Source organism: Brassica oleracea, chromosome C8, assembly GCF_000695525.1.
Source record: "Brassica oleracea var. oleracea cultivar TO1000 chromosome C8, BOL, whole genome shotgun sequence".
In the NCBI taxonomy this organism is placed as follows: Eukaryota; Viridiplantae; Streptophyta; class Magnoliopsida; order Brassicales; family Brassicaceae; genus Brassica; species Brassica oleracea.
Genome location: NC_027755.1, coordinates 30997994 through 31011989, shown reverse-complemented (window position 1 = coordinate 31011989; position 13996 = coordinate 30997994). Strand labels below are relative to the sequence as shown.

At 34.2% G+C, this 13996-nt stretch overlaps 1 protein-coding gene across 1 annotated transcript; it reads right to left on the bottom strand.

Moving 5' to 3' along the window:
- Positions 1 to 1960: 1960 nt before the first annotated feature.
- On the bottom strand, positions 1961 to 4491 carry LOC106310346 (regulatory protein NPR6). The gene is made up of 2 exons (XM_013747573.1): positions 3849 to 4491; positions 1961 to 3030 (listed from the first exon to the last, which is right to left on the bottom strand). The coding sequence occupies exons 1-2, from the start codon at positions 4332 to 4334 to the stop codon at positions 2125 to 2127; spliced, it is 1392 nt and encodes a 463-aa protein (XP_013603027.1). The 5' UTR covers positions 4335 to 4491; the 3' UTR covers positions 1961 to 2124.
- Positions 4492 to 13996: the final 9505 nt, after the last annotated feature.

The window sequence follows — 13996 nt, the reverse complement described above, 5'->3', positions numbered from 1 at the left end:
TTTGAATTTTTTAAAATGACTTTAAATTACAAAAGTGAGAAAACCTTATATGTTATATTTTTCTAAAACGACTTTAAAATACAAAAATGAGGACACCTTATATATTATATTTTTCTTATATGTTAGAATTTTCTTATATGTTATATTTTGAATTTTTTTAAAACGACTTTAAATTACAAAAATGTAAGTTTTCCTTAAGTATACGACTAAAAATATTTAAATGACATATATCAAGTCGATGGTTGATTTGAAAGCTTTCAAAACCATATGGAAGATCAAAGTCAAAATAATTCAACTGTGAAAACAATACTGTTCACTTTTTTCAAGAATGTGATCGATGGAAAAAATAAGGTTTTTATGTCATAATTTGTTTAATGTCCAATCCGATCAACCCATGATGTATTAATTATAGTTTTGTTCCATTATTTTTAATAAAAATTGATCCGATCCATCGGAAAGAAATTATATAATAACAACAAAAAATATTATATATATATAAATAAAATGATCAAATATATAAAAGAAACGATCGAAAATATATACAAATAAACTCACACTGCGCAAGACGCAGGTCTTATCCTAGTACAATATATTCGTCCATATTTAATTTTGTGCGGTCAAAATTAGCCCACGATGGTGGTTCGGTGGACCTGGTGGTTTTTATAATATAAGGATTGTCTTCTTATTAACCAAGAGAGCCGGACGTATACATGGAGTATATGACTCTTTAGACAAGCATGAGGCGTTCATCATGTCTCATTTTTACCGGGGGTTCTTAGGGTGGGGTTCTTAACGGAATATATGAATCCGTCTTTTAATTTTTAACTAAAAAAACTAAGAACCAGTTTTTAAATAAGAGTTTTAAGAGCCGGTTCTTAACTTTTTTAGTTAAAAGTTAAGAGACATGTCTTATATTCCGCTAAGAACTCTACTCTAAAAACCTCCAATAATCATGCTCTTGTAACCAGTTATTTTCTGATTATTTAAATAATTTTGTGTACTGTTCAGTCTTTTAAAAGTTGGTTAAACCTCGTTTTAGCCAAGAAACTTCTTCCTGAAATAAAATCCACCAATGGAAAATTTTCCACCAAAGACTAATTAATGAGCTAATTGCTCCGCATAGATACTGAGCTACCATTATTAAATTTTCAGATTGAAAAACTGTATAAGGCTTAGACCATTTCCAAATGGACTCTATTTTTCTTCTATAATTTACACCGAAATAGAGTAATTCTATTATAGTGTAACTTTTGCTCCAATAGTATTACTCTATAATAGAGTTACTTTATATTTCGCTCTATACACTATTGGAACAAAAATTACATTATTATAGAACTATAATAGAGTTACTATATTTTAGTGTAAATTATAAAGGAAAAAATAGAATGTTATTGGAGATGCCCATAACCGTACATGTATATCTTTGGAGAAATTCTTAATTTAATTTTCATTGAACCATATTTACCCAATCTTCAAAATGTTGTTAGAGTCAATTATTTTGGTTTAACCTTTTGATAACGTTCAAAAGAGTGTACGTAGTTAATTATGATTTAGTTTTGATTTATAAAATAAATATATATGTAGTGAAGTACTGGACAATAATTCACTGAAATTGAAATTGAGTCATATATGTCTTTGACTGAATTTTTTAAGAGTTTCATGATAATTGAAATAGCTATATATAGCATGCGCATGTCCTATGAAAATTAAGTTATGTAGACTTATTAGCTTTGTGATTTGCTATGACCTACAAAATTATAGAAAATATTGTTATAACTTTACTGAGTCAATAATTGTATTTGAATGAATTTGAGAAGAGAAATATGAGTTTATAACAACAAAATTAGTATAATTAATGAGATTATAATAACTAGTGTCTTAATTTTCCAGTAACAACTAGCATAATTGTTCTTTTTATATAGAAAATACTTTTTCTAATGACCATTTTGTTGGTGGCCAGATTATCTTCTCGTCTCTTTCCTTCCCACTCTTAATGGAATATAAGAGTTTACATTGTTCGCATATCCATATACACATAAAATGGCTACCATAACAAATTAATTAGATCTCGAATATGTCTTAACTCTTAATTATCATAACTAGAAGATGATCGACTAAAAAAACTTAGAAATGGTGGTGGTGATGATGATGATACATTGTTGGCGGCTCATGATGATGATGCAGGCTCATTCCTTCCATTTGGTTTCCATGTTCACCTCCAAGATTAAGATAAACCAATCTTGAATCCAAACTACTTCCACTCATGTGTTCGTCTTTCAACCTAGGGTACATCACAGTGTTGTTATCATTATTGATCCCTTCTTCACGGGACATCACCAGTGCTGCGGACTGGACCAGCTCGAGACAAAGCCTGAGCTTATTAGGCTCAACGTGAGTCAATCCAGGAACTGTCCCCTTAAACAAGAAATCCGAAGTTAGGGTTCTAAGTATGTCAAGAGGAGTGATACCATCAACTGTCTGAACGTTGGGATCTGCATGGTGGTCAAGTAAGACGGCCACCATGTCTGGTGAGACCATCTCAGCCGCAATGTGGAGTGCGGTCTTCCTGGTGGGACCCGCCGGATAGTTCACATCGATTGCTCCAAGCTCAAGAAGTGCCTTCACAACCTCTCTACTACAATTCTCCACAGCGTAAACCAAAGCTAAGGACTCGTCTAGATTGAGTCCTTCTCCCATAACCATAAGCTTCACGAGCTCGACATCCGCGGAGTGCAAAGCTCGTCTCATCCTCCTGATCTTCTGGTCCTCTAGGTCTAGAGCCGAGGTTAGGTCATGTTGGTGAGGCATTAGGGAGCGAAGAGGCATGGAAGATTTGAGACGAAGGTCCTCAACCTTGGCTACGAGTTCGATTGGGAGGTGCTTGGCTAGAATCTCTGTTGGAAGACCGGATTTAGCAACTAGGTAAGAGCAAGTGGTCCATAGTTGATGCATGTCGTGTTTTCTTGAAGCTATTAGCACCTTCATCACGTCTTCAATGGAGGCTTTCTCCACCATGCTTGTCAATTGTTTCTGTGATTAAAAGAAGAAAGAATAAGGGTAAGACAAAATGAGCATTTTCAAAGACACTATATATCCACTACTTATTTTTTTCATTATGCATTTTCATTGTAAGGGAGTGCTCAAAAGAAACTATGTTTCATCAAGAGTTTTCATTATATCCAAACCTGAATGAACAAAATGGGCAACGCCAGGAAAAATACATATGCTGGTAACATTTTGAAAGCCCAAGATTAGGGAAACTAGATTAAAGGCAGCAAAATTTGATGGCAAAATTTAATTAAAAACCGAAATTCAATGAATTAAATCTAAAGCATATGGAACGATACTTTTTTATTATTTTGATGATTGATTTGCTGAAAAGCTGAACGTAACATATATGTGAATAGTAAAATTATCCAAATCACAAAATGATCATGTCACATCTCTAATTTTGGGATTATAATAAGATCCCTGTTATTAGTCAAAGTTACTAATTTCAAAGGTTTATTTATTTTTAGTAAAGAGTTTGGATGTTGAAGAGAGGAAAACATTAAGAAAAACAGCAAAAAATATATAATATCCTAAGTAATTTTTCTCAGTAGGCAACAGAACACATCAGTCCATTGCCTGTCGGAACAAAGGCTGTTGCAGTACGTGCAGTGCAAGCCATCATTAACCTCAGTTACACATGAAATCAAGACAATACCAACTCTTATCTAAGTTAATATACGTGCATCATCAATATGGATTCAAATTTTAACTCAACTGAACCAAACCGAATCAGTTCATTACCAAATTTAAAGAACAAGAATCATTAACCTAAATAGACATTCTCAATTAGTTAGAACCTGAGTAAGCAACGCGAGCTGCTCCACGCCAAAATAACGAGCCGCAGCTAAGATATCTAAAGAGAGATCCACAGCTGCGGTGCAATGCGTGTGCCAACATCCTCTATCTCCACAATTCGATCTTGGCTCGTGCTTATGCGGTACCATAGAGACTTGACCACTGTACAAGAACTGAAGTAGAAGCAAGAAAACTTCGTAACCGACCGAGTTAACCGGTATGACTCCTCCCACTACGGCTGCTCTAGCTCCTGACCCGGTTTGGTTAGCCGGATCGGTTTGGGAAGGGTCAGATCCGCAGAAGAATTTGCGGAAGAAGAGGCTACGTGCGGCCAGGATGCAACGGTGAGCGTGGACTAGACGGCCTTCTACGTTGAAAGTGACGTCGGAGAAAGTTTGACCGTTGATTAAGAGATTTAAGTAATCCAACGACATAGATTTTAGAGATTCTTCGATACTACTGCTCATCGCTTCTTGCTGATTCTTCATTCAAAAAATAGGGTTTCTAGATGACCTACAGAAAGTCCTATAGAAGATGAAGAAAATAATTTTCTTTTTCTTAAAGAAAGAAGTTATAAGCAAAGAAGGGTCAAGCTTTTATCTTTTGAAACTTTGGAGAAGATGAAGAAGAGAGATAGAGATTCTATAGTGCTTAAAGATTGGTTTGTGTTTTTTTGTGTGTATAGATATTGAGAGAGAAAGAGACGACAGAGATCTGAATGACCGGACCGGATCGGAAGATATTATTTGAATAAATTTATAATAAATAAAAAGACGATCAAAATGATTAATGTCGACGTGTGTGCTCTTTCTTATTGGCTGTGAGCAATTGGAGTTTTGTATAATAGTAACACTTTTTGTCATCAAAAGCAAATCAAGATTTAGAGGATTAAGAGAAATTTTAGTAATATCCTTTGTTACTAAAATAGGAAGATAGCAAGATTAACATAGAAGTACGAGCCGAATCCATTTTGGGGCCAATCCAATATGGAAAGAAGAGAAATAATCAGTTGAAATTAAAATTTTCAAAAGGAAGAGAGAGAGAAATGAAATATAAAGTATGATTATAGATCTTGATTAGCACCCCAATATCAAGCTACCGACTAACTAATACCCCGAATTAACCCATGTCACCTAACACTTTAGTCGCATACATAATCACGCATAAAATTAGTTGCAAGGAAAATAGTAGAGTAAATCAAGACGATTGGGCAACTGTCTTTTTGGATTGGTTCACGACATATATATGTGAAACTCAATCAACACATGATGTTGTAGAAGATACATATATACTTGGGGTTACCTAATGCGAATAAAAATTATGATTGTCAATGCAAAAGAAGACGTATTTTATAAAATGCCAAATAGTTTAGTGGCAATTAATATGGATCACAGCTATACAAAATATCATAAAATCAATCATTTCATATTTTAGACAATATAATAGTCTTCGTTTTGTGACAAATGAAATTCATCATTTTCCTTCTGTATATCGGTGAATGGTGATTAGAATTTTAAAGACGAATAGACGATGTTTACTGGGTTGCAATTTCTGATCGAAAGGAGAGTACTTAATCGCTTCTTAGCTAATCTTAGTTTAAATTTGCTGACCCGTCAACTTTTGCACTGATCTATGCCCTACTTATATTGTAATAAGTGTTTTGTCTGGTATCATGAATAAAAGAATGGAAATATTTGTATTAACAAGAGATTGTTAGAGAGGGACTACCAAATGCAGTATACCGTTTTCATTTCCAATCGTTGAGTGATACGTTACAAACTAAAAATAAACTTGATTGGTTTTTAATGTTACTAGTTAGGGAAACTACAACCATAATATTAAATTTGGTATTGAAATAACATCAAAATTTAATGTTTTGTGTTCTATTTTAATCTTAATTGCCAACTACAACATCAAGTTTCACACCAGAAACAATATTACATGTTATTTTTGTTAATTTTAATAATATTAGTATTTTATTGATTTGTAGTGATTAATTATTATTTTATTATATTTGAATTTTATGTTTATTTAATAAAATATTATAAATTTATGTTTTGAATATTTATTTAGATTTATATAAATATTCTGTTTAACTAATTTATTTCTTATACTTATTTTGTTTTAACTATTTTATATATTTATTTTTAGTTGCTAATTTAAATTAATAAATAATATTAATTTAATTATATTACTGAATGAAATATAATATATATATATATATATATATATTAGGATTTAGTGTGATGAATAGTGGTGTAACACTATTCACAAAACATCAAGTTTGATATTTTGGAATACTATTGAAGTTGGTCTTTTACACTAGCTTGCAAAACAAGACTGGTTAGTTGCATTCAGTATACACGGTGATTCAACCAGAGATTTTAAAAGTGAACTAATTAAAATGGAAGCCGAACTTGCAAATTGATTTCAAGTGATCTTTTCTTAAACATTAAAAGTGATAATAGTTTTTTTAACTTAAAAAACTATTATATGGATGAATGGATCGCTTTAAACGACACTTCTATGGAACTTGATAAAAAGCATTCACCACATTAATCGCAGAAAAACTGACCAACCACGATCACTATTGGAAACCATATGCATGCGTGTGAAATTGTTAATATGGAAAAATGGTAAGTTGGACAGGACGGTGATGGATAAGAACATTGGCCTAATTCGTTAAGGCAAACCCACTAAAAGTCTCGACTGTACTTAGTAAAAATGTGATTTGATGGTTTGGCGTTTGACCGTTGGTCCATTTCTGACCATCTCTTCCCTTGTTTCCCACTTTTTATTTCATGTTAAACGAAAACAAATATCTTATTTTTCTTCGGATTCATAATAAATTACCTACAACGGAAAAGCATACATGATTAGATTCTGTTTTAGAAGTACTTGGATTTAAAAATATCAATCTGTTGATTCATTAGACTACAAGTTGTTTCCAACCCTAACACAAACCTTCATGCCCATTATATGCTACAAAGTACAAATTAAGGACACACATAAAACTAATGTTCAAGAAATCGCTAGGTGGTAGTTATGTACTTTATATGAAATTATTGATTAGGCGGGCGCTTAAAAAAATTTACTAGAAAACTGGCTTCGTTTAGGTCTGATTTTCCGACTATGGGTCTGTCTAGACCGATTTTTGGAACACTGCATAAAACCATCTTAATAATTTCATAGTTCGATATTACAGTCCGAAATTTAACAATTTCACCTTTTCAATTTTTTTTTTTAATAATTTCATAGTTTGATGTTTCAGATTTTTTTTTTCTTTCTAACATTCACTTGTTAGCGAATCTACAAGTTCAGTGACAGATACCAAAAATTACTATGAAGATTTTTAGTTAGAAATAAATAAACAACAAATAGTTTGCCAAAAAAAGGAACAATAAATAATGTAAACTAGTACTTGGTAAATTGGTGGTGGAGTGTTGAAGTTGAAGGGCATGGACATGCGTGTCGGTTAGATTAATCGAGCCCTTCTGTCGGACCAATACAATATTCAAATAAATTTATTTATTTAGTTTAATTTAATTTCTTTCCAAACATTTCCGAGAAATTATAAACTTCAAATCTAAATCCAAATTTTATAAACCGTTTCTATTAAAATAGTAGTTTTATGAATATGATCAGTGATGGTTTCTCACTAAATTTCTTCGAAATATATAAAATAAAAATTTATCAAGTTTGAGAAACTTTGATATTATTTTATAAGTTTTATCTTTTATTTTATACTACAATATTTGATGCATTTTTATATAGGAAATAACACATTTGTTTTTTATTAGTTTTGTAACATATTGGTTTATGATATACTCCCTCTGTTCCTGAAAGAAGGATTTTCTAGAGTATTCACGCATATTAAGAAAATAATTAATTTTTTACAATTGAATTTATTATTTATTTTACTATACATTTTCCAATAAATATCAACCAATAGTATTCAATCAATTCAAATATTTTCAATTAATGTTTCTTAAAAGTACACAATTTTTCAACATTAACTACTAAAAATACCTTAAAATTTTAGAAAATCTATCATTTTGGAACAAAAAATAAATCTAGAAAATCCTACTTTCAGGAACAGATGGAGTATGTTGAAAGCGTTGAGAAACATGATTTAATTATTTATGTCATCAAAGCGAATTTACTATTTCGGTCACTTGTCTAGTATAAATTATGGAGTTAAGTATATTTAAACTGGAATTATAAAAAATAGGTGGTCTATTAGAAAGTAATTTACAATAGTATATTGCAAATGAAGTCGAAAAGTTATAAGGTGATTGCAATATGAATAAATAAGTCTTTCGAGTTTTCAAAAAATAAATACAACTTGCATCATACGGAATGAAGTTGGAATAGGCGCGAGAAATCTACTCCTATTAGCCATGGACAATTTAATCTGTAATATTAGTTAACTTGTTGTTTTTTGTTCAAAAATTAGTTGACCGGTTTTAATTCAAAATTATATATGCTTAGTCAAGTGGTATAATTGTTATGTTTTTGGAAATTACGCACTTTCAATTCGAAAATGTTATATATTAGAACGAGGGAACACTATTTAGTTGTTTTTCATTTGCTAAACAATATTTAGTTGTTTGTATCCGTAGTTGTATCCATAATAAAGAGCTGCTATATAAAGTGCAATATATCTTTACCTATATATTTTTATGACATGATGCAATATATAAACATATTTATTTATTTAATCATCGTACTTTAATAAGATAGAAAAATAATCTACTATTGTTACTTTAATACGTCTTATTTGATTTGATTGATCATAAAGATAGAGGTAACTTACTGAAAACATTTTAAGCAAAAAAAACTGACTGAAAACATTTAAATTACATAGAATAACATTGAGCTATTTTCTATAAGAAAACATATATTAACGTCTAATTTAAAAACAAAAACAAAACTTCTGTAGCATATGTTGAGAAAAGACATGTTTATAATCTTCGTTTTTACCGTATGCAAATGTCTCATCACTTAAGTTTCTTTTTTTTTGTTTCTTCTTGTTTTTTTTTGTTTCTTCTTGTTAAAACTTAATTATATGTTAACCAAAAAAAAACTTAATTATATTGTTACGATGAGTTTCTCATCCGATAGATCTTTAATATAGAGTTCTTCTCGAGCGAAAGTATCCTTCAAATGGTACACCTATGAGATCAGTCAGGAACACACGTACGGGATGACATATATATATATATTTTTTAAGAAGTGCATTTTTATTAATTCTTCCCAAAAGGACATCATTACAAAGGTTACAGTTCGGATTCAAACAAAATTCGGTACAACCCTGAATTTTTTTTTTTTTTTCTTTTTTTTAATAACCGAGTATCCTGGCACCACCGTGGTGGTCCAGACTAGAGACCGGAGCGAGCAAGGACGCTACCAGGGCGTCACTATGTGGCTCACCGCGAACGCTCTTCGGTCTCGGGCGCTGGAGTTCCGCATGTGAATTCCCCAGTGGCCGAGTTTCGAATCCAGGTGGCGGAACTCACAGCCGTGAGCCTTTTACCACCTGAGCTAGAAGCCCCGGTTACAACACATCCAAGTTGTGGGCGCAACTCCGGGTTCTATCGTCATCACTACCTTTCCCAGGTTAATCTGGTTAGGAGCTAAAAGCTTCCCGCTCTCCTCTGATGCGCCTCTGTACATGGATCAGCACATGGAACCAGGCCAGGATGGAGAACAGGACGATCAGATCATTCCAACCGAGGTTCAGGCAGACGACCGTTCCAGACAGACACACCGAGCCGTGTACCGGATCGACCCGCACGCAGCCGGAAAAGAACTAAGGCTAGAACCATGTCCAGATGACCAAACCGACCGTACCGGAGCCCGTCTTTCCCGACCAACTCGCCAAGCCAAGACTGATGGTCGAGCAGGAACCCACTTGGGTCGAGTGGAAATCGAGACAGACCATAGTCTTTCCCTTTTGGTCCGTCTGATCCGAGCCGAGTGTCCCGATGAGCGTACTGATGGATCAGCCGGCCAGTATGATCAGTTCTTGAATTTTGATGATCAAAATTTCTCTAAGGCACGGATTCTACAACTGTCCAAGGACTTGGGTCGTGCTGGAACCAAGTTGGCGCATGAGCCTTACCAGGCTGACCGTCCGGAATGCGCCACGCCCGTTCTGCTCCTTACCGCAAAGGAACCACTTGGTTCAGACGAACCTGGACGTTAGCAAAAGAGTCATCTTTGACCAGATCTGGAATTTAAGAGTTTAATACATTGTCTTTCAAAATTCTAGTCAGATTCGATTTACTAAGTCTATCTTTAATACATTCATATGTCTCTTTCTATTCCTCAAGTAGTATAAATATGTAAACACTTCTATCAATCAAATCATTCCATTTTCTTTCAACTTCTTTTTGAGTCTTTACTCTTTGTTCTTTGTTTAGAACTTTTCTAGTTTTCTTGGTGTGGCTAGCTCCAAGCAAACGCCCTTGTCTGTTGGTCTTGTGAGTCATATCAAGCAACGGTTCAAGATTGCCTCTTTGTTGGACCGGTGAGTCACATCCGGCAACAATCTGGTTCGGGAATATCAAAGGCCACTCCGCAACCTTTGTGCGACCCCTCATTCCATCAGATCTCCTTTTGGAGTTCATATCCTTTCTCAAATCCGGTCGAGTGATCCTTTAAAGGTGTATCATCCTCCTCACTGTAGCCTTTGCAGTCCATGAAGCTCGAACGAACAATAGAGGCCGATAAACATACCTTAGAGCTTCTGTGACCAGAGTCCAGACGCAGCCTCCAATAAAATAACAAGCCGGTAAAGAGACCCTGATAAGAAAAAATATCCCACCACGACAAATACACAAACAGACGAACCAAGCAAAGCACAAGACTCTGCTGACCCAAGCAAGAAACATGAAATATCATCGATGCTGCGAACCCGCCAGCCTCTAAAACCTGCACGATAAAGTCCAACACACCACCACAGGAATCAAGTGAAACACCGTGAAGCCGGGATGTGAGCGGGACCAAAGGAGACACCGAGATGATCAATGACAACCGGAAAACCGTCTCGCCCTTTGACGCCTTCAAGAACTAAAAGCCAATTTACCAGACTGATAGAACCCGACGCCGGTGTCAGCGGAGCCAGAGCAATTACAATCGAGACAAGATCGAAGAAAAAGCTGAGGCCTTCACTTGAATAGACAGGAACGCAGCCGTGAAGAGGAGATTATTGGTGAGGATGCGCCTCAAGAAGCCACCGAGGGGCCATAGATGACCTCTGTCAAAACATTTTGGACGCCTACACGAGCCGGAGTTGAGTGGAACACCATCACCGCCTGCGTGTTACCACCCACAACTCGCCACCGAGTTAGTAGAAACCTTCGGAGCACACTAGACTACGGAATAAAGGAACCTGTTCTCAACGACCCGCAGAGAACCAGAGACACCAATAACCGCAGCCGGAGAACCACCAGACGAACGGCAGGAAAGCTGCATAACCGAACTGAGATTCAACCATCACTTCCCCTCACGCTCGACGAGATCTGAGAGAGATCAAAAGGGAAAATAGATTTGTTCCAGAGCCCAAAAAGTCGACCACTGCTTCAACCTGCAACCACCAAGACCTCGCTGCGACTCCAGAGATAGCTGAACCACCACCTGCGACTCACCCCTCTCGAGCGGAGCTGTCAACGGAGCGGAACCCTAAGCCAGAGCCACACGCATAACCGGAGGAGGGGAAGAAGGCGATGCCGAGGCAAAGAGAACACAAGCAAGGGAGGAGAAGGGCCACCGGCGTCGGCCCATGCTCGGACGCGCCGCCGAACACCGGTGGAAGATTAAATTTTGTTTTGGCTTGAGAGAGAGATATGGGGAGGTGAGAGAGAAAGAAATAGTGTCAAACTCGACATGTTATATTTTGCTTTGACAGTAAAAGTAAAGGAAGAAATAAACTGGTTCATTTTCAAATCTATTTATATTGAGGAATTGGATTTCATATACATAAGAGAAAAGAAAATTAATGTTATAACTATAACAACGACTTGGTTATGATGTTTTGAATATTTTATGTAATAAGACATATTTTACCCTTAGACATTCACAACCGTTGATCACATGCATGTATTTTTGTTTTTTTCTTTCCCCTCTCATTTTATTTGATATGCATCTTTCTAATTAAACATAAGTCATTCAAATAATTATGCTAATAAAAATGTATACATTTTTCTGTATATGTTGTAATTTTTTTTTTAAATGGATATATATTTTCCATAAAATATAGTTTTGTCTTTTTTCGTAGTTTGTTTTGTCGTGTGATATTCTATAAAAAACATAGAATAAAAACATAATTTTATAATAAATAATAATATGTTAACATTATAATATGTGTAATTCCTTGACAATCTTATTATCTCGAAGTCTCTTACCTCTTATTTTACTATATACAAAGAACAACGCATCTCAGGTGAAATAGACAAAAAAAAATTGTAACAATTATTGTACTTACTGAATATACTATAATATTTTATGAACATAGTATAAAACGTTAAAATTTTCTTCTTCTTCCTCCCCGTTTTCCTTCTTTCTCCTCTTCTCTCGTCCTTTTCATCCTCTTCCCTCTTTCTACAATCTCCTCTTACCTCGTCTTTTTTCTCCAAATAGTATACAATATATAGATTGATGTATATTATTTCTCTTTTATAAATAGTATAGTTTTATTTTTTGTTTTGTGTATACACAATAGGCACGCAGCTGAGAAGAAAGTGGTCAAACTTTACTTACAATTGTCATATCAAAAAAGAAATACCGTAAAATGAACATATTCTTCATTTGCGAATCCCTTATGAATATTCATCAAATTAACCTTATTTTTATTATACATCTTCATTTTAATTTAAGTTACGGTTGAGAAAAAGGTGGAAATATTAGTGATAAAATGATAACACAAGAAGGCACTGGCAGTCGTATAGGAGATAGAGATCCGATTTGACGTTTGTCTTGTCTTTTCAGTCTGAAAAAAATAAATGAACAAAATATCTTCTTTTGCTTATTTTTCTTCGACTCACCGTTGGGATCCATGTCATAAAATATAAATACGACAGGAATATTCACACTTAAATATTGGAGTATAATATAGCCTAGTTTTCTTTTATTACGAAAGGGGTTTTACTTTTGGTAGGTCCTTCCATAACCGGATCCTAGGGTTTTGCTATCTATATACGGTTTTTTTTTCTTTTCTATAACTTTATGGGTTTTGTGCAACAGAGCAATCTTGGAGTGATTAGGTGTATGGTATTCAGATATAAGTGAGGTGACCTTTGAAATAGTGTCATTTTGTTTTATTTTTACTTCTTTCAATTAGATTAATCAGTACGGAGAACGAAAAAATAATTCCAGATATTCATCAAAACAGTGATATATCTTACATCATCAAAAGAATCAACATAATGTTCTAATTAAATACTCATTGCCATATGTTAAATTACGCATTAGGGACATGATACTTTTTATTGCTATTAAAAAAAATGTTAACTGAAGTTCACATTTGAAAACTAAACTAGTTTCTACAAATTTAAATGAATCGACTATAAAAATGTTAGACATAAATATTAAACTTGGTCATCTAAACTCTTATACCTAATTTAGGGTGTGATTGTAAGTCACCTAGAGCGTTAATATTCTCGCTATAAACATTTTACTCTACTTTCAACCCGCTCACCAATCAGGTGAGAAAAAATTTAATCATTTTTTTTATTCCAGTTACTAGGCATGGGCGTTCGGGATCTCAATCGGGTTTCGGTTTTATCCAATCGGGTTTCGGTTTTTCGGGTTTATCAAAATCAGCCTCATTCGGATTATATGAAAGTTCGGTTCGGGGCCGGTTCGGGTTCTATCGGGTTCGGTTTGGGGTTAGTAAATCTTCAAAGAACCGGTACAACCCAATATACTTTCGGGTTCGGATCCCAATCGGTTTTTCGGTTTAAAAGTACCTGATTTTTACCTATTTTATAACCAAAATATGAGTAAAATCGGTTCTTCAGTTTTAAAATACTTGATTTGTACCTATTTTATAACCAAAACTTAAGTAGAATAGATTCAAAAATAAGCAACATCAACCGTGATCATTCAAAATCAAACGAAAAGTAAACATATTTACTGATAAAAAAAA